This window comes from Ranitomeya variabilis, chromosome 5 (assembly GCF_051348905.1).
Source record: "Ranitomeya variabilis isolate aRanVar5 chromosome 5, aRanVar5.hap1, whole genome shotgun sequence".
In the NCBI taxonomy this organism is placed as follows: domain Eukaryota; kingdom Metazoa; phylum Chordata; class Amphibia; order Anura; family Dendrobatidae; genus Ranitomeya; species Ranitomeya variabilis.
In genome coordinates this window covers 632,379,518-632,400,747 of record NC_135236.1, presented here as the reverse complement: position 1 = coordinate 632,400,747, position 21,230 = coordinate 632,379,518, and the positions used below count along the sequence as shown (strand labels likewise).

Genomic DNA, 21,230 nt, shown 5'->3' with positions numbered 1-21,230 from the left:
TACGCCACTGTCTGCGGCGCATTGTCTCGTGTATTTTATGTGACTGGTAATAAGATGGTGCGTGGATTCCTAATGGCCAATATCAATAAGCCTGGTTCTGTAGGGTCGTCCTCACACCATGGGGTCACAATGTGATGCTTCACTGATGTTACTGCGTTTTCTGAAAGTCACATATCGGAGATGCCACAGGGGCGACTAGTCTGCTGGTGACATTTCTTCCCTCCTAACACCACCTGTGAGCAGTGCTCGCTTCCATAATGTGCACGGCCCGTTGCACGGTGCGTTTTTTGGACGTTTGTACTCAGTACAGTCAGTACAGGAATTCTCATTGCCTGCAGATCTGCTGTCTACCGCCAGGTGGCGCCGTGTGTTTGTAAATACAAGGGACTGACTGAGGAGAAGAGCCAGACGACGAGCGTCTCGATTCAATATGGGGGCGTGGAAACACGACATAATTATAATGAGGAGGCGTGGTTTATCGTGGGATTTTACAATTTTATACTCGCTGCTGGGCGGGGATTGTACGGTATGATTAATAAGGTAGGCGGGGCGAGAGTGAGTAGCTATCAGGGACGGGGCGTGGCTTAGACTCCGTGCCACACAGTGTGGGCGGGCTGAGCGGGATGGGGCGGGGCGCTGGCAGAGGTGAGCGGAGTTCCGGGCTACCTTGTCCTGTCAGTGCCGGAGAGTCTGGAGCCGCCGTCGGGATGCAGCCTCCTCCCAGGAAAGTGAGTACGAGCAGCCGAGAGCGGTGCCCGGGTCACCTGTGCTGTGGGACACATGGAGCCGGGGCGGACCGCGCTACCTGCGCCTTGTTTACATCGCACAAGCCAGGAAATCCTGGACAAAGGCTTAACTGGCGCTTCCATACGTTGTAATGGCGCAGGCGGAGACTCCTGTACATTGCTGCATTATGGATATAACCGCACTGTCACCCGGCTGTGCTGTGCACACACTGCAGGAAAGACGCGGCTAGGGGCAGGTTTCCCCCGTGTGTGAACACACTGCACGGCCTGAACCTGCTGCCATGGCCTGCGGGGTCTTTGGACATCACTGGTCAGCAAAGGCAGCTGCCAGCAGAGGATCTTGATAGTTTGTGTGTCTGGGGGCATTCAGTGTGGCCAAACATTCCTCACAAGTATATCAGTAATTATCAGGGATAGAAAGTCATTTCTCACCTCTCCTGTGTTCTCTTCTGTCCCTTATACTAGGTATCTTGATGCTCAACACCCCTTCCTTAAAACAGTCTCTGTATAACATTTGTTATTACTAGTCACAGTGTTGAACCTTTTTGGCTTCTGCAGCCTCTAAGTATCACAGTACATAGCAGACTGCAGGATGAGTAAACAGTGAAGCCATCAGCGAGCTCACTTCATTTACTCCTTGAACAATCCTCTAAGTTGATGTGTATGTCGGAGTCCTTACTTTGGCTCACTGACTGTACAGCTCCATTAGCGAGTGAGGCTGCGGAAACACAGAGTTCCCTGCTGGATTTGTTATTGACCAGTCTTATTTTAAGACTTTAAATCCCTACGATGCTACTAAAATTTTCTGGAGGAATGGAGGGGGGGACAGCGGTTGGATAATTGCTTTTATTGTGGATTTGTAGGTGAAAGTCACACAGGAGGTGAAGGTTCGGTTTGTGGAGCAGTTATCAAGTCTGCAGAACAAGCAGCAGCAAGACACCGAACTCCTGGAAGACATCAGGTGAGGAGTGGGGAAGTCTCGCTATTGGAGTCATTGGTTGTTCTGTAATATTAATACCAGATGCTTGATATCAATAATTTGGGCACCTTTTTGCTTTTTTTATGTAAATACATGTTTTTATAAGCATTTTTGCAATAGGTTTTCATTTAAAATGTTGGACCATTTCTCTTCTACAGCCTCTGTGCATCACAGTACATAGCAGAGTGTGGTAAGGGTAAATCCACAAGTGAGTTAATATGACAACATTGTCTATCACTCTTATCTCTATTCTCCTGAACTCTTCCAAGCAGATTTTTGAAGAAATGAAAGTTCAGCTTTTAAAGGGAACCTGTCACCTGAATTTGGCGGGACCAGTTTTGGGTCATATGGGCGGGGTTTTCGGGTGTTTGATTCACCCTTTCCTTACCCGCTGGCTGCATGCTGGCCACAATATTGGATTGAAGTTCATTCTCTGTCCTCCAGAGTACACGCCTGCGCAAGGCAAGATTGCTTTGCGCTGGCGTGTACTCCGGAGGACAGAGAATGAACTTCAATCCAATATTGCGGCCAGCATGCAGCCAGCGGGTAAGGAAAGGGTGAATCAAACACCCGAAAACCCCGCCCATATGACCCAAAACTGGTCCCGCCAAATTCAGGTGACAGGTTCCCTTTAACTATCCTGAGGATCAATCAGGAGGGAAGAGATAAGAGTTATAGACAATTGTGTTTATTTATTATTTATCTTGTCACACAATCTCACTGAAGGATTATCCTGTTATCTCATTCTGTCAAGTGATAAGTCAAACTCACAGAAAGGCCCCGTCACACATAGCAAGATCGCTGCTGAGTCACAAGTTTTGTGACGCAACAGCGACCTCAGTAGCGATCTCGCTATGTGTGACACGTACCAGCGATCAGGCCCCTGCTGTGAGATCGCTGGTCATGTCGGAATGGCCTGGGCCGTTTTTTGATCGTTGAGGTCCCGCTGACATCGCTGAATCGGTGTGTGTGACACCGATCCAGCGATGTCTTCACTGGTAACCAGGGTAAACATCGGGTTACTAAGCGCAGGGCCGCGCTTAGTAACCCGATGTTTACCCTGGTTACCAGCGTAAATGTAAAGAAAACCAAACAGTACATACTCACCATCTGATGTCCGTCAGGTCCCTCGCTGTCCGCTTCCTGCTCTGACTGACTGCCGGCCGTAAAGTGAGAGCACAGCACAGCAGTGACGTCACCGCTGCGCTCTGCTCTCACTGTACGGCGGCTCAGTCAGAGCAGGAAGCAGACGGCAAGGGACCTGACGGACACCGAAAGGCGAGTATGTACTGTTTGTTTTTTTTGGTAACCAGGGTAAACATCGGGTTACTAAGCGCGGCCCTGCACTTAGTAACCCGATGTTTACCCTGGTTACCCGGGTGCTGCAGGGGGACTTCGGCATCGTTGAAGACAGTTTCAACGATGCCGAAGTCGTTCCCCTGATCGTTGGTCGCTGGAGAGAGCTGTCTGTGTGACAGCTCCCCAGCGACCACACAGCGACAAAACAGCGACGCTGCAGCGATCAGCATCGTTGTCTGTATCGCTGCAGCGTCGCTGTGTGTGACGGGGCCTGAAGAGCTCACTGACAGATTAGACTGTTAACTCATTCTGCAGCCAGGTATGTACTGTGTTACATAGAGGCTGAAGAAGCTAAAAGGATCAAAATGAATCCCTATTGCAATGTTTTTTTAAAGCCATAAATACATTTTTAGTAACAATCTGTGCCCCCAATAAAGTAAATTTCCTTTAAAGGTGTTGCTTGGTGAAATGATATCGATGAGGTCTTCTATATCAGATCAGTGGGGGGGTTCCGAGACTCAGCACTCCCACTGATCAGCTGTTTTAGCCTTTACTGCGGCTGGATGTAATTTGCACCGCAGAGCTACATTTGATGTGTAGCATCCACTGCCAAGTGCTGTAGATCAGCAACAATTCAAGAGAATACGAGCTGATCTGCAGTGCTGGGCTGCGTTTTGCTGCTCATTAGGATACTATAGTGAATCCTCTTTTGAAGAATATGTGAGAAAAATAGGTGAACCAAGAAAAGAGAATATGAGCTGTTCTGCAGGACCTGGCAGTGGTCGCTACTAGTGATGAGCGAACGTGCTCGGATAAGGTGATATCTGGGCATGCTTGGGTGCTATCCGAGTATCTTAGGCGTGTTTGAAAAATATGTTTGAGTCCCAGTGGCTGCATGTCTCAGGATAGCACCCAAGCATGCTCAGCACACTCGCTCATTTTTCAAAATGTGCTTGGTAGTTGCAAAAGCAGTTGAAGATTTGTGGGGGGGGGGGCAGTTTTGGGCAATATATATGTATAGTATATATTCATCTTTTACATTTAAAAAGTTACAAAAAGGAAAATGGGCCAGTGTAAAAGTTTGGGCACCCTATATGGTTAGCCACAGATTTTCAAAGATGTTCAGATCAGGGGACTGTGAGGGCCATTGTAAAACCTTCAGCTTGCGCTTTTTGAGGTGGTCTATTGTGGATTTTGACGTGTGTTCAGGATCATTATCCATTTGTAGAAGTTACCCAGTTTTCAACTTCAGCTTTTTTACAGCACCTTTTTATGTTTTCATCAAGAATTTGTTGAAATTTCATTTAATCCATTCTTCCCTCTACCCATGAAATGTTCCCTGTGCCTTTGGCTGCAACATAGCCACAAATCTTGATCCAAATGATTGATCCACCCTCATGCTTAATGGTTGGCAAGATGTTCTTTTCCTGAAATTCTGTACCCTTTTTTTCTCCACACATACCTTTGATCGTTGTGGCCAAAGACTTTTAGTTTATCCTCAGTGGTCCACAGGACTTGTTTCCAAAATGCATCAGGCTTGATGAGATGTTCTTTTGCATACTTCTGACACTTAATTTTATGGTGAGGACGCAGGAAAGATTTTCTTCTGATGACTCTCCCATGAAGGCCATATTTGTTCAGGTGTCTCTGAACAGTAGAACATTGTACCACATCTCCAGAATCTGCTAAATCTTTCTGAAGGTCTTTTGCAGTCAAGTAGGGGTTCCGATTTGCCTCTCTAGCAATCCTATGAGCAGCTCTCGGTGACATTTTACTTGGTCTTCCAGACCTTATCTTGACCTCTACTGTTCCTGTTAACTGACATTTCTTAAATACAATTCAAACTGAGGAAATGACAACTTGAAAAAGCTTTGCTATCGTCCTATAGCCTTCTCCTTCTTTGTGGGCCTCCACCGTTTTCATTTTCAGAGTGCTAGGCAGCTGCCTAGAAGAACCCATGGCTGCTATTCTTTGGCACAAGGTTTGAGGAAGCTGGGTTCTTATATAGCTGGGAAATTTGCATCACTGGTCCTTTCCTAAGGATGATGGAAAACAAGCCATAACCCTAGCAGGCTAATTAAGGTCTGAAACCTTGGTCAAAGTTATCTGAGCACACATCTCCGAGGGTGCCCAAACTTTTGCATTGGCCCATTTTCTTTTTTTTGTCCTTTTTAAAATGTAAAAAAAAAATGACATATATATTTGCCTAAAATACAAAGGAAATGTGTCATCTTTAACTTTATGCCTTTTAGAGATCATTGGCTCCCATTTTCAACTTGCTTAACTGATCACAATAACAGTAGTTTTGATCAGGGGTGCCCAAACTTTATGCCTCTCTAGGTAACGCTTAAATTCTTAAATTAGCAGTTTTGAGTAGACCTAATATCCCTTGAATTGGAGGAAGCAGCCTTGCGGGACAGAGATCCTGCCCTGTGACTCTCTATGGAGCATACTTTAGCCGTGCATTCACTTCCTATCAGTGGGAAGTTAAGTAAACTTTGTAAAAGTTACTTGTTTCTTTCTTATTGAGTGGGTGGATAGCAGCACATCACAGCAGCGTTCCCATTTTTAAATTGACCTGACACAGCATTGAATAGTCTGAAAACCGAGAGTTTACAAGGTAACATTTTTTTTGTTGTTCTATTCTACATGAAAGTGTTAGGAAATTGCTTAATTTGTAATGCCTTGTATCAAAAAGTGTAGTCTGCAATATAAAATCATAGTTAAAAAAAAAAAAAAAATCTGGTAAAGTTGGTGTCAGGGATAACTCCGGCGAGATCACGCAGATCACACTGCTGCCAACAATTAGTTAGGGGACGCAGCTCCACTGCCTCCAAACGTTTACATTTACATCAGTGTTCGGTTGGATTTGTTCGGCCGGCCTTAGGCCATGTTCACACGATCCTTTTTTTGATCCTTTTTTTGATCCTTTTTTTTTCAGGTCCTGATTTGGAAAACGCGCAGTGCAAAACTGCACTGCTGATTTTCCTGCAGTTTCTTCTGCAGATTCCTCTGCGGGTTTTCAACAGCACTTTCCTATTGGTGCCTGTTGAAAACAGGAGCTGAATCCGCAGAAAGAAGTGACATGGTACTTCTTTTTTTCTGCAGGCAAATCCGCGCGGATTTGCCTGAGAAAAAAAGGATAGTGGGCACAGCGGTTTTTGTTTTCCATAGGGTAACATTGTACTGTACCCTGCACAGCGGGTTTTCCAAATCAGGACCTGAAAAAAAAAGGATCAAAAAAAGGATCGTGTGAACATGGCCTTACGGTGTTTTGTCCGTCTTTTCGCTACTACGCAAAAATATATCTCCTATAAGTATCGTATCAATGCAAATTGCTCCAATATTCTTCACTGACGACTTACTACAGAGTGTCTGAGTCAAATCCTTGGAATCAGGCATGTCAAACACGCGGCCCTTTACAGGCATATCTGCGGCCCACACAAGAGTCTCAAACTTTGTCTAAACACAAATAGGCTGAGCCGCAGATGCTCAAAACTTCACGATGGCAGGGGCCGCCTGATCCCTGATATTGCGGCTGTCTCAAAGCCAGGCTCCTCGTCGGCGCCGGCGGCATTCTGCCGCCCCCACAGACAGACAGACCAGTGAGATAATCCCCCCGTGCTGCTGCGCTGCTAGTACCCGCCTGCCGGCCCGGTTTGCTTGCTTGTTATGACTAGTGAGAGCGACAACAAGAGGAGTCCTGTCCCTGCGTGGGCCCTGACAACCGCTGAGAAGCACTGACCGCCGCTGGCACTTCCTCATCAGGGAAGCGCCAGCAGCGGCTGACGTCACTGAGCGTGTGACAGGCTGCTTCAGTTCATTCGTCGTCACTCACGGTCGTTGCGCAGCAGCGCCGGTGACTCGTCGTCACTGTCTCACTCGCACTCGCTGTGTGTTCAGTTTGTGGTTGGAGAGTCCAGGTGATGTCGTCGGTGCCGGTGGTAAGTGGCGTGCTCCAGACCGCGGCCACGGGGACCGGGTGGAGCTGAAGTCTGACTCTGAAACCTGCCTGCTGCATAGGTGGAGGGTGTGTAGGACTGGAGGAGTAGATCCTTGTACTATGGGGGTGTCTGTGTCAGACTGGAGGAGCAGATCCTCTTGTATTATAGGGGTCCTGTGTATGCGGAGAAGTAGATCCCTGTATTGTGGGGGTCCTTGTGTCTCTGGAGCATCAGATCCTTATAGGGATACTATATTGGCCAGTGGAACAGCTCCATCTGTATAAATTAACCTGCTGGGGGAGTCTGTTGTGAATTCTGCTTTTGGGTTCCCTCCGGTGGTAGTAGGTGGTAATGCAGTTGTCCCTGGGTTGCAGTCCTGGCCAGGTGTCTGCTGATTGCAGTTCTGACTGGGGTATTTAGGTGTGCAGGATTCATTAGTCCTTGCCAGTTGTCAATTGTTGTTGGGAGGTGTTGGACCTCTCCCTGGTTCCTCCTGCCTTTCTGCCAAATCAGCAAAGATAAGTGTCTGGTTTTGTTTCTGTGGCACACATGCTGTGTGCTTCATAATTCAGTGCTATTCTTTTGTGTTTTCTTCTCCAGCTTAGATTGTGTCAGTATTTTCTCAGTCTTGTTGGTTTCTCTGGGGTTGCAGATATTCATTCCACGTCTTTAGTTAGATTGTGGAATTTTTTGTATTATCTGCGGTGGATATTTTTGGAAGGGTTTTATTACTGACCGCCTAGTATTCTGTCCTATCCTTTCCTATTTAGCTAGAGTGGCCTCTTGTGCTAAATCCTGTTTTCTACCTGCGTGTGTCTTTTCTTCTCCTTCTCACAGTCATTATTCGTGGGGGGCTGCCTATCCTTTGGGGTTCTGCTCTGAGGCAAGGTAGTATTCCTATTTCCATCTATAGGGGTATTTAGTCCTCCGGCTGTGTCGAGGTGTCTAGGGTTTGTTAGGCACACCCCACGGCTACTTCTAGTTGCGGTGTTAGTTCAGGATTTGCAGTCAGTACAGGTTCCACCGACTCCAGAGAAAGTTTCATGCGGCTCCAAGGTCACCGGATCATCAGTACAGCTGGCCAATAATGAGTTAAATGCATCTCAGAAGAAGGGAAGAAAGGTGTTGAGCCATTTTTTTTTTCTGCAGTTTGCTTTGTCTTTTCTTCCCTCTTTATCTATGGGTGGCCGAGGAGTCTTGTGCCAGCATGGATGTTCAGGAATTACCTTCTCGTGTAGACCAGCTTGCTGCTAGGGTACAGGGTATTTCTGATTATATTGTTCAGACTCCTGTTTTAGAGCCGAAGATTCCTACTCCTGATTTGTTTTTTGGTGACAGGTCCAAATTTTTGAGTTTTAAAAACAACTGTAAACTGTTTTTTGCTCTGAGACCGCGATCCTCCGGTGATTCCATTCAGCAGGTTAAAATTGTCATCTCCCTGCTGCGTGGCGATCCACAAGATTGGGCATTTTCCCTGGAATCTGGGAATCCGGCCTTGCTTAATGTAGACTCCTTTTTTCAGGCTTAAGGATTATTATATGATGAATCGAATTCTGTGGATCAAGTGGAGAAGACCTTGTTGGCCCTATCTCAGGGTCAAGAGGCGGCAGAATTGTATTGTCAGAAATTTAGAAAATGGTCTGTGTTGACTAAATGCAATGATGATGCTTTGGCGGCAATTTTCAGAAAGGGTCTTTCTGAATCCGTTAACCCCTTCCCGACCCATGACGCCACGTAGGCGTCATGAAAACCCGTGCCAATCCGACCCATGACGCCTATGTGGCGTCATGGAATGATCGCGTCCCTGCAGATCGGGTGAAGGGGTTAACTCCTATTTTACCCGATCTGCAGGGAGAGGGGGAGTGGTGCTTCAGCCCAGGGGGGGTGGCTTCACCCCCCCGTGGCTACGATCGCTCTGATTGGCAGTTTCACTTTCAACAGCCAATCAGAGCGATTTGTAATATTTCACCTAAAAAACTGGTGAAATATTACAATCCAGCCATGGCCGATGCTGCAATATCATCGGCCATGGCTGGAAATACTGAAGTGCCCCCCCCCACGCCCACCGATCGCCCCCCCCGTCCTCCGTTATGGGGTCCGGTCCCCTCCGTCCGCCTGCCGGCTCCCCCGTCCTCCTGTCCGCTCCCTCCTTGCTCAGACCCACCCCCCCTGTGCTCCGTTCCCCCCCCCCCCCGTGCTCCGATCCACCCCCCCACCACCCCTTCATACTTACCGATCCTCCCGGTGTCCGGCCGTCTCCTCGCTGGGCGCCGCCATCTTGGAAAATGGCGGGCGCATGCTCAGTGCGCCCGCCGAATCTGCCAGTCGGCAGATTCCTTACAGGTACATTTTGATCGCTGTGGTAGGTTCTATCACAGCGATCAAAATAAAAAAAATAATAAATAACCCCCCCCCTTTATCACCCCCATAGGGACAATAATAAAATAATGAATTTTTTTTTTTTTTTTTTCCACTAGGGTTAGGGTTAGAACTAGGGGTAGGGTTAGGGGTAGGGTTAGGGTTACGGGTAGGGTTAGGGGTAGGGTTATGGCATGTGTACACAGAGCGGATCGGCCGCGGATCCGCAGCGGATCGGCCGCGGATCGGCCGCGGATCCGCAGCGGATCGGCCGCGGATCCGCAGCGGATCGGCCGCGGATCGGCCGCGGATCCGCAGCGGATCGGCCGCGGATCCGCAGCGGATCGGCCGCGGATCCGCAGCGGATCGGCCGCGGATCCGCAGCGGATCGGCCGCGGATCCGCAGCGGATCGGCCGCGGATCCGCAGCGGATCGGCAGCGGATCGGCCGCGGATCCGCAGCGGATCCGCAGCGGATTGGCCGCGGATCCGCAGCGGATTGGCCGCTGCGAATTCGAAGCAGTTTTCCATCAGGTTTACAGTACCATGTACACCTAAGGAAAACCAAATCCGCTGTGCCCATGGTGCGGAAAATTCCGTGCAGAAACGCTGCGTTGTATTTTCCGCAGCATGTCAATTCTTTGTGCGGATTCCGCAGCGTTTTACACCTGTTCCTCAATAGGAATCCGCAGGTGAAATCCGCACAAAAAAACACTGGAAATCTGCTGTAAATCCGCAGGTAAAACGCAGTGCCTTTTACCTGCAGATTTTTCAAAAATCGTGCGGAAAAATCTCACACGAATCCGCAACGTGGGCACATAGCCTTAGGGTTAGGGTTGGAATTAGAGTTAGGGTTGGAATTAGGGCTAGGGTTTGAAATAGGGTTAAGATTAGGCTTGTGGTTAGGGTTACGGATAGGGTTAGGGGTGTGTTGGGGTTACAGTTGTGGTTAGGGTTGGGATTAGGGCTACGGTTGGGATTAGGGTTAGGATTAGGGTTGGAATTAGGGTTACGGGTGTGTTGCGGTTAGGGTTGTGGATAGGGGTGTGTTGGGGTTAGGGTTGTGATTAGGGTTATGGCTACAGTTGGGATTAGGATTAGGGGTGTGTTGGGGTTAGTGTTGAAGTTAGAATTGAGGGGTTTCCACTGTTTAGGCACATCAGGGGTCTCCAAACGCAACATGGCGCCACCATTGATTCCAGCCAATCTTGCATTCAAAAAGTCAAATGGTGCTCCCTCCCTTCCAAGCCCCGACGTGCGCCCAAACAGTGGTTTACCCCCACATTTGGGGTACCAGCGTACTCAGGACAAACTGGGCAGCAACTGTTGGGGTCCAATTTCTCCTGTTACTCTTGCAAAAATAAAAAATTACTTGCTAAAACAATTTTTGAGGAAAGAACAATTATTTTTTATTTTCACGGCTCTGCGTTATAAACTTCTGTGAAGCACTTGGGGGTTGAAAGTGCTCACCACACATCTAGATAAGTTCCTTCGGGGGTCTAGTTTCCAAAATGGGGTCACTTGTGGGGTGTTTCTACTGTTTAGGCACATCAGGGGCTCTGCAAATGCAATGTGACGCCCACAGACCATTCCATCAAAGTCTGCATTTCAAATGTCACTACTTCCCTTCCGAGCCCTGACGTGCGCCCAAACAGTGGTTTACCCCCACATATGGGGTATCAGCATACTCACAACAAACTGGGCAACAAATATTGGGGTCCAAATTCTCCTGTTACCCTTGTGAAAATAAAAAATTGCTTGCTAAAACATCTTTTTTGAGGAAAGAAAAATGATTTTTTATTTTCACGGCTCTGCGTTGTAAACTTCTGTGAAGCACTTGGGGGTTGAACGTGCTCACCACACATCTAGATAAGTTCCTTGGGGGGTCTAGTTTCCAAAATGGGGTCACTTGTGGGGAGTTCCTACTGTTTAGGCACATCAGGGGCTCTGCAAACGCAACCTGATGCCCGCAGAGCATTCCATCAAAGTCTGCATTTCAAAACGTCACTACTTCCCTTCCGAACCCCGACGTGTGCCAAAACAGTGGTTTACCCCCACATATGGGGTATCAGCGTACTCAGGAGAAACTGGACAACAACTTTTGGGGTCCAATTTCTCCTGTTACTCTTGCAAAAATAAAAAAATTCTGGGCTAAAAAATATTTTTGAGGAAAGGAAACACATTTTTTATTTTCACGGCTCTGCGTTATAAACTTCTGTGAAGCACTTGGGGGTTCAAAGTGCTCACCACACATCTAGATTAGTTCCTTGGGAGGTCTAGTTTCCAAAATGGGGTCACTTGTGCGGGAGCTCCAATGTTTAGGCACACAGGGGCTCTCCAAACGCGACATGGTGTCCGCTAATGATTGGAGCTAATTTTCCATTCAAAAAGCCAAATGGCGTGCCTTCCCTTCCGAGCCCTGCCGTGCGCCCAAACAGTGGTTTACCCCCACATATGGGGTATCACCGTACTCAGGACAAACTGGACAACAAAATTTGGGGTCCAATTTCTCCTATTACCCTTGGGAAAATAAAAAATTCTGGGCTAAAAATCATTTTTGAGGAAAGAAAAATTATTTTTTTATTTTCACGGCTCTGCGTTATAAACTTCTGTGAAGCACCTGGGGGTTATAAGTGCTCACTATGCATCTAGATAAGTTCCTTGGGGGGTCTAGTTTCCAAAATGGGGTCACTTGTAGGGGAGCTCCAATGTTTAGGCACACAGGGGCTCTCCAAACGCGACATGGTGTCCGCTAACGATTGGAGCTAATTTTCCATTCAAAAAGTCAAATGGCACGCCTCCCCTTCCGAGTCTTGCCGTGCACCCAAACAGTGGTTTACCCCCACATATGAGATATCGGCATACTCAGGAGAAATTGCCCAACAAATTTTAGGATCCATTTTATCCTGTTGCCCATGTGAAAATGAAAGAATTGAGGCAAAAAGAAATTTTGTGTGAAAAAAAAGTACTTTTTCATTTTTGCGGATCAATTTGTGAAGCACCTGGGGGTTTAAAGTGCTCACTATGCCTCTAGATGAGTTCCTTGGGGGGTCTAGTTTCCAAAATGGGGTCACTTGTGGAGGAGCTCCAATGTTTAGGCACACAGGGGCTTTCCAAACGCGACATGGTGTCCGCTAACGATGGAGATAATTTTTCATTCAAAAAGTCAAATGGCGCTCCTTCCCTTCCGAGCCTTACCATGTGCCCAAACAGTGGTTTACCCCCACATGTGAGGTATTGGTGTACTCAGGAGAAATTGCCCAACAAAATTTAGGATCCATTTTATCCTGTTGCCCATGTGAAAATGAAAAAATTGAGGCTAAAATAATTTTTTTGTGAAAAAAAAGTACTTTTTCATTTTTACGGATCAATTTATGAAGCACCTGGGGGTTTAAAGTGCTCACTATGCTTCTAGATAAGTTCCTTGGGGGGTCTAGTTTCCAAAATGGGGTCACTTGTGGGGGAGCTCCAATGTTTAGGCACACGGGGGCTCTCCAAACGTGACATGGTGTCCGCTAAAGATTGGAGCCAATTTTTCATTCAAAAAGTCAAATGGCGCTCCTTCCCTTCCGAGCCCTGCCGTGCGCCCAAACAGTGGTTTACCCCCACATATGAGGTATCAGCGTACTCAGGACAAATTGGACAACAACGTCCGTGGTCCAGTTTCTCCTTTTACCGCTGGGAAAATAAAAAAATTGTTGCTAAAAGATCATTTTTGTGACTAAAAAGTTAAATGTTAATTTTTTACTTCCATGTTGCTTCTGCTGCTGTGAAACACCTGAAGGGTTAATAAACTTCTTGAATGTGGTTTTGAGCACCTTGAGGGGTGCAGTTTTTAGAATGGTGTCACTTTTGGGTATTTTCAGCCATATAGAACCCTCAAAATGACTTCAAATGTGAGGTGGTCCCTAAAAAAAAATGGTTTTGTAAATTTTGTTGTAAAAATGAGAAATCACTGGTCAAATTTTAACCCTTATAACTTCCTAGCAAAAAAAAAAATTGTTTCCAAAATTGTGCTGATGTAAAGTAGACATGTGGGAAACGTTATTTATTAACTATTTTGTGTCACATAACTCTCTGGTTTAACAGAATAAAAATTCAAAATGTGAAAATTGCGAAATTTTCAAATTTTTTGCCAAATTTCCGTTTTTTTCACAAATAAACTCAGAAATTATCGACCTAAATTTACCACTAACATGAAGCCCAATATGTCTCGAAAAAACAATCTCAGAATCGCTAGGATCCGTTGAAGCGTTCCTGAGTTATTACCTCATAAAGGGACACTGGTCAGAATTGCAAAAAACGGCAAGGTCATTAAGGCCAAAATAGGCTGGGTCATGAAGGGGTTAAAGATGTTATGGTGGGGTTTCCCACGCCTTCCGGTCTGAGTGATTCTATGTCTCTGGCCATTCAGATTGATCGGCGCTTGCGGGAGCGTCGAACTGTGCGCGCTGTGGCGTCGTCCTTAGAGCAAAGTCCTGAGCCAATGCAGTGTGATAGGATTTTGTCTAGAACGGAACGACAAGGATTCAGACGTCAGAATAGGTTGTGTTATTATTGTGGCGACGCTTCTCATGTCATTTCAGTCTGCCCTAAGCGGACAAAAAGGATCGCTAGTTCATTTACCATCAGTACAGTACAACCTAAATTTCTGTTATCGGTGTCCTTGATCTGCTCATTGTCATCATTTTCTGTCATGGCGTTTGTTGATTCAGGCGCCGCCTTGAAGTTAATGGATTTTGAGTTTGCCAGGCGTTGTGGTTTTCCCTTGCAGCCTTTGCAGAACCCTATTCCTTTAAGGGGGATTGATGCTACACCTTTGGCTAAAAATAAGCCCCAGTTTTGGACACAGGTGACCATGCACATGGTGCCAGCCCATCAGGAAGATTGTCGATTTCTGGTGTTGCATAATTTGCATGATGTTATCGTGCTGGGTTTTCCGTGGTTGCAGGTACATAATCCTGTGTTGGATTGGAAGTCTATGTCTGTGACTAGTTGGGGTTGTCAGGGGGTTCATAATGATGTTCCTTTGATGTCAATCTCCTCTTCTTCCTCTTCTGAAATTCCAGAGTTTTTGTCTGATTTTCAGGATGTATTCGATGAGCCCAAGTCCAGTTCCCTTCCACCGCACAGGGACTGTGATTGTGCAATTGACTTGATTCCAGGCAGTAAGTTTCCTAAGGGCCGACTTTTCAATCTGTCTGTGCCTCAACATACCACCATGCGGAGTTATGTTAAGGAGTCTTTGGAGAAAGGGCATATTCGGCCATCTTCTTCACCGTTGGGAGCAGGTTTTTTTTTTTGTTGCTAAGAAGGATGGCTCCTTGAGACCTTGTATTGATTATCGCCTCTTGAATAAGATCACGGTCAAGTTTCAATACCCTTTACCTTTGCTTTCCGATTTGTTTGCTAGGATTAAGGGGGCTAGTTGGTTTACGAAGATTGACCTTCGGGGGGCATATAATCTTGTTCGTATTAAGCAGGGTGATGAATGGAAAACTGCGTTTAATACGCCCAAAGGCCATTTTGAATACCTTGTGATGCCATTCGGGCTCACTAATGCTCCATTTGTTTTTCAATCCTTCATGCATGATATCTTCCAGACTTATATTGATAAATTCTTGATTGTATATTTGGACAATATTTTTATTTTTTCCAATGATTGGGAGTCTCATGTGGAACAGGTCAGGATGGTATTTCAGATCCTTCGTGACAATGCTTTGTTTGTGAAGGAGTCTAAGTGTCTCTTTGGGGTGCAGAAGGTTTCTTTTTTGGGCTTTATTTTTTCTCCCTCATCTATGGAGATGGATCCGGTTAAGTTTCAGGCCATTCATGATTGGATTCAGCCCACATCCGTGAAGAGCCTTCAGAAATTTTTGGGTTTTGCACATTTTTATCGCCGTTTCATTGCTTACTTTTCCAGCGTGGTTAAACCCTTGACCGATTTGACGAAGAAAGGCGCTGATGTGGCGGATTGGTCCTCTGCGGCTGTCTCTGCCTTTCAGGAGCTTAAACGCCGATTTACTTCTGCTCCGGTGTTGCGCCAACCGGATGTTTCTCTTCCGTTTCAGGTTGAGATTGACGCTTCTGAGATTGGGGCAAGGGCCGTTTTGTTTCAGAGGGTTTCTGTTGGTTCCTTGATGAAACCATGTGCCTTCTTCTCCTGCAAGTTTTCGCCTGCTGAACGCAATTATGATGTCGGCAATCGGGAGTTGTTGGCTATGAAGTGGGCGTTTGAGGAGTGGCGACATTGGCTTGAGGGAGCTAAGCACCGTATTGTGGTCCTGACCGATCATAAGAATCTGATTTACCTCGAGTCTGCCAAACGGCTGAGTCCTAGACAGGCTCGATGGTCCTTGTTTTTTTCCTGTTTTGATTTTGTGGTTTCGTATCTTCCGGGTTCTAAGAATATTAAGGCTGATGCCCTTTCTAGGAGTTTTTTGCCTGATTCTCCTGAGGTCCTTGAACCGGTCGGCATTCTGAAAGAAGGGGTGGTCCTTTCTGCCATTTCCCCTGATTTACGGCGGGTTCTTCAGGAATTTCAGGCTGATAGACCTGACCGCTGTCCTGTGGGGAAATTGTTTGTTCCTGACAGATGGACTAGTAAAGTGATTTCGGAGGTTCATTGTTCTGTGTTGGCTGGTCTTCCTGGTATTTTTGGTACCAGAGATTTGGTTGGTAGGTCCTTTTGGTGGCCTTCTTTGTCACGTGATGTGCGTTCTTTTGTGCAGTCCTGTGGGACTTGTGCGCGGCCCAAGCCTTGTTGTTCCTGTGCTAGTGGGTTACTTTTGCCATTGCCGGTCCCTGAGAGGCCCTGAACGCATATTTCTATGGATTTTATTTCTGATCTTCCGGTTTCCCAGAGGATGTCGGTTATCTGGGTTGTTTGTGACCGGTTTTCTAAGATGGTTCATTTGGTGCCTTTGCCTAAATTGCCTTCCTCTTCAGAGTTGGTTCCGTTGTTTTTTCAGCATGTGGTTCGTTTGCATGGTATTCCGGAGAATATTGTGTCCGACAGAGGTTCCCAGTTTGTTTCTAGGTTTTGGCGGGCCTTTTGTGCTAGGCTGGGCATTGATTTGTCTTTTTCTTCTGCATTTCATCCTCAGACAAATGGCCAGACCGAGCGAACTAATTAGACTTTGGAGACTTATTTGAGATGCTTTGTGTCTGCTGATCAGGAAGATTGGGTGGCTTTTTTGCCATTGGCCGAGTTTGCCCTTAATAATCGGGCTAGTTCGGCTACTTTGGTTTCGCCTTTTTTTTGTAATTTTGGTTTTCATCCTCGTTTTTCTTCTGGGCAGGTTGAGCCTTCTGACTGTCCTGGTGTGGATTCTGTGGTTGACAGGTTGCAGCAGATTTGGGCTCATGTGGTGGACAATTTGGTGTTGTCTCAGGAGGAGGCTCAACGTTTTGCTAACCGTCGTCGGTGTGTTGGTTCCCGGCTTCGGGTTGGGGATCTGGTTTGGTTGTCTTCCCGTCATGTTCCTATGAAGGTTTCTTCCCCTAAGTTTAAGCCTCGGTTTATTGGTCCTTATAGGATTTCTGGGATTATTAATCCGGTGTCTTTTCGATTGGCGCTTCCGGCCTCTTTTGCTATCCATAATGTTTTCCATAGATCTTTATTGCGGAAATATGTGGTGCCCGTTGTTCCCTCTGTTGATCCTCCGGCCCCTGTGTTGGTTGATGGGGAGTTGGAGTATGTGGTTGAGAAGATTTTGGATTCTCGTTTTTCGAGGCGGAGGCTTCAGTACCTTGTCAAATGGAAGGGTTATGGCCAGGAGGATAATTCTTGGGTTTTTGCTTCTGATGTCCATGCTGCTGATTTGGTCCGTGCCTTTCATCTGGCTCGTCCTGATCGGCCTGGGGGCGCTGGTGAGGGTTCGGTGACCCCTCCTCAAGGGGGGGGGGGGGTACTGTTGTGAATTCTGCTTTTGGGTTCCCTCCGGTGGTAGTAGGTGGTAATGCAGTTGTCCCTGGGTTGCAGTCCTGGCCAGGTGTCTGCTGATTGCAGTTCTGACTGGGGTATTTAGGTGTGCAGGATTCATTAGTCCTTGCCAGTTGTCAATTGTTGTTGGGAGGTGTTGGACCTCTCCCTGGTTCCTCCTGCCTTTCTGCCAAATCAGCAAAGATAAGTGTCTGGTTTTGTTTCTGTGGCACACATGCTGTGTGCTTCATAATTCAGTGCTATTCTTTTGTGTTTTCTTCTCCAGCTTAGATTGTGTCAGTATTTTCTCAGTCTTGTTGGTTTCTCTGGGGTTGCAGATATTCATTCCACGTCTTTAGTTAGATTGTGGAATTTTTTGTATTATCTGCGGTGGATATTTTTGGAAGGGTTTTATTACTGACCGCCTAGTATTCTGTCCTATCCTTTCCTATTTAGCTAGAGTGGCCTCTTGTGCTAAATCCTGTTTTCTACCTGCGTTTGTCTTTTCTTCTCCTACTCACAGTCATTATTCGTGGGGAGCTGCCTATTCTTTGGGGTTCTGCTCTGAGGCAAGGTAGTATTCCTATTTCCATCTATAGGGGTATTTAGTCCTCCGGCTGTGTCGAGGTGTCTAGGGTTTGTTAGGCACACCCCACGGCTACTTCTAGTTGCGGTGTTAGTTCAGGATTTGCGGTCAGTACAGGTTCCACCGACTCCAGAGAAAGTTTCATGCGGCTCCAAGGTCACCGGATCATAACAGGAGTCGTTACTATATGTACCAGAGAACAAGGCTGACTGATCACCACTTATCATCTTTGATCAAAGTAGGCACTGCATTGTCATTTCAGCCTGATATTCCAACAATTGATAGCACAAAGAGATGTCAAGCCTCAGGACAAAACACTAATGATTGAAAAAAATGATAGCAAATAAATGTTTAGTTTTTAATTGCTGTATTTTTGTTAAATATATTAGTTGCTGTTGCGCACTGCAAATATATGTTGCTGTTACATATTACTACTTCATATCTTGTTTTCAGACTGCTGTTACAATACGTGTGTGACATTAGCTGCTGTGTGCGGCCCTTGCAACAACCTCTTGTTACTCATGTGGCCCTCGGGGTACCCTGAGTTTGACATGCCTGCTTTGAATAGAGGGAGTCCCTGTACTTCTCTGCCTCTAGGTACACAAATCCTATTCTTGTTGGCTGGTTCTCATCAAATCCCCTGTGGTAATTACCTGTTTATGGCAGGAGTTCATACTTAAATGTTCAATGGAAGTTAAAGGCCATGTTCACACGTTGTGGATTTTACCGCGGATCCGCCGCGTTTTTGGATCTGCAGCAGTTTTCCATGTGGTTTACAGTACCATGTAAACCTATGGAAAACCCAATCCACTGTGCACATGCTGCGGTAAAAAACGTGCGGAAACAAAGCGTTGTTTTTTCCGCAGCATGTCAATTCTTTGTGCGCATCTGCAGCATTTCTGCACCCATTGACTTGCATTGAGTCGGACACATCCGCTACAAAACCGCAGATGTAAAAAAGATCTGCGGTTTTGCTTCCGGGGAAACACTGCAGATCGGGAGGAGGGAAGTGTGTGGGCGGAGACTGTGCGTGTATGTGTGTGTGTGTGTGTCTGCGGAGGTCTGTGTGGGGCTGCCGGGGGTCTGTGTGGGGCTGCCGGGGGTCTGTGTGGGGCTGCCGGGGGTCTGTGTGGGGCTGCCGGGGGTCTGTGTGAGGCTGCCGGGGGTCTGTGTGGGGCTGCCGGGGTCTGTGCGGGGCTGTCGGGGGTCTGCCGGGGTTGTCGGGGTGTGTGTGTGTGTGTGTGTGTGTGTGTGTGTGTGTGTGTGTGTGTGCAAGTCCCATCGGGCTTTGCCTGCTACAGTGACAGTGATTGACACAATAGCTAATGATGGCACAGTAGTAGTCCCATCATCCGGCTAATGTGTTGAATGTGAATAAAACCCCACAAACGTATAACAGTACATACAACATACCACATATAACAGTACATACAACATATAACAGTACATACAACATATAACAGTACATACTGAACGCTGCAATACCAAATCTGTGTATGTTTGATTATTTTTTTTATTGTTTTATTTTGAATGGGGCAAAATGGGGTGATTTAACCCCTTCATGACCGTGGGATTTTCCGTTTTTCCGTATTCGTTTTTCACTCCCCTCCTTCCCAGAGACATAACTTTTTTATTTTTCCGTCAATTTGGCCATGTGAGGGCTTATTTTTTGCGGGACGAGTTGTACTTTTGAACGACATCATTGGTTTTACCATGTCGTGTACTAGAAAAAGGGAAAAAAATTCCAAGTGCGGTGAAATTGCAAAAAAAGTGCAATCCCACACTTGTTTTTTGTTTGGCTTTTTTGCTGGGTTCACTAAATGCTAAAACTGACCTGCCATTATGATTCTCCAGGTCATTACGAGTTCATAGACACCTAACATGACTAGGTTGTTTTTTACCTAAGTGGTGAAAAAAAATTCCAAACTTTGCAAAAAAATAAATAAATAAAATTGCGCCATTTTCCGATACCCGTAGCGTCTCCATTTTTCGTGATCTGGGGTCGGGTGAGGGCTTATTTTTTGCGTGCCGAGCTGGCATTTTTAATGATAGCATTTTGGTGCAGATACGTTCTTTTGATCGCCCGTTATTGCATTTTAATGCAATGTCGTGGCGACAAAAAAAACGTAAATCTGGCGTTTCGATTTTTTTTTTCATTACGCCGTTTAGCGATCAGGTTAATGCTTTTTTTTATTGATAGATCGGGCGATTCTGAACGCGGCGATACCAAATATGTGTAGGTTGGGTTTTTTTTTTATTGATTTATTTTGATTGGGGCGAAAGGGGGGTGATTTAAACTTTTATATTTTTTTTATTTTTTTCACATTTTTTTTTACTTTTTTTTTTAGCTTTTACCATGCTTCTATAGCCTCCATGGGAGGCTAGAAGCAGGCACAGCCCGATCGGCTCTGCTACATAACAGCGATCATCAGATCGCTGTTATGTAGCTAAAATGCAGGTGTGCTGTGAGCGCCGACCACAGGGGGGCGCTCACAGCCACCGGCGATCAGTAACCATAGAGGTCTCCAGGACCTCTATGTTTACCTTTCTGACGCATCGCCGACCCCCGATCATGTGACGGGGGTCGGCGATGCGCTCATATCCGGCCGCACGGCCGGATGCGGTAGTTAAATGCCGCTGTCTGAGTTTGACAGCGGCATTTAACTAGTTAATAGCGGCGGGTGATCGCGATTTCACCCGCCGCTATTGCGCGCACATGTCAGCTGTAAAAAACAGCTGACATGTCGCGACTTTGATGTGCGCTCACCGCCGGAGCGCACATCAAAGCGGGGGTCCCGACATGTGACGTACTATCCCGTCACATGTCGGGAAGGGGTTAAACTTTTATATATTTTTTAACATTCTTAAAACTATTTTTATTTTACTTTTGGCATGCTTCAATAGTCTCCATGGGAGACTAGAAGCTGCCATAACCCGATCGCCTCTGCTACATAGAGGTTATGATTAGATCGCCTGTATGTAGCAGAATTGCTGACTTGCTATGAGCGCTGACCACTTGGCGGCGCTCATAGCTATCCGGCAGTGACAACCATACAGGTCTGCTGGAGACCTCTGGTTGTGATGCCAGCCCATTGTCGACCTGTGGTCATGTGACATGGGCGGGATTTCCGTCGCGTTTGGAAGCGCGTGTTAAATGCTCCTGTCAGAGTTTGACAACGGCATTTAACTAGTTAACAGCCACGGGTGGTTAATGATTCCACCCGTGGCTGTTAGAGGCACATGTCAACTGTTCAAAACAGCTGAAATATACTGGAAAAGATGTGGGCTCAGCGCCGGAGCCAACTTCAAAGGGAGGGTGTCTGACATCGGCGCACTATTACGCTCGATGTTGGAAAGGGGTTAAAAAAAGTAACTCCAGCAAAATGGTGGAAGCA

The 21,230-nt window shown here is 46.6% G+C and overlaps 1 protein-coding gene across 2 annotated transcripts in view; it reads left to right on the top strand.

The window, feature by feature from the left end:
- The first annotated feature begins 581 nt into the window (after positions 1-581).
- The window catches only part of FCHSD1 (FCH and double SH3 domains 1), a 135,344-nt gene continuing 114,695 nt past the window's right edge, over positions 582-21,230 (top strand). The window contains exons 1-2 of one of the 2 annotated variants that reach the window (XM_077266269.1): positions 582-728; positions 1,610-1,707. In XM_077266269.1, the coding sequence (XP_077122384.1) occupies positions 624-728; positions 1,610-1,707 (203 nt within the window). In that variant the 5' untranslated portion in view covers positions 582-623. The remainder of the gene's footprint in view (positions 729-1,609; positions 1,708-21,230) is intronic. The other variant, XM_077266270.1, reaches the window with a different exon arrangement.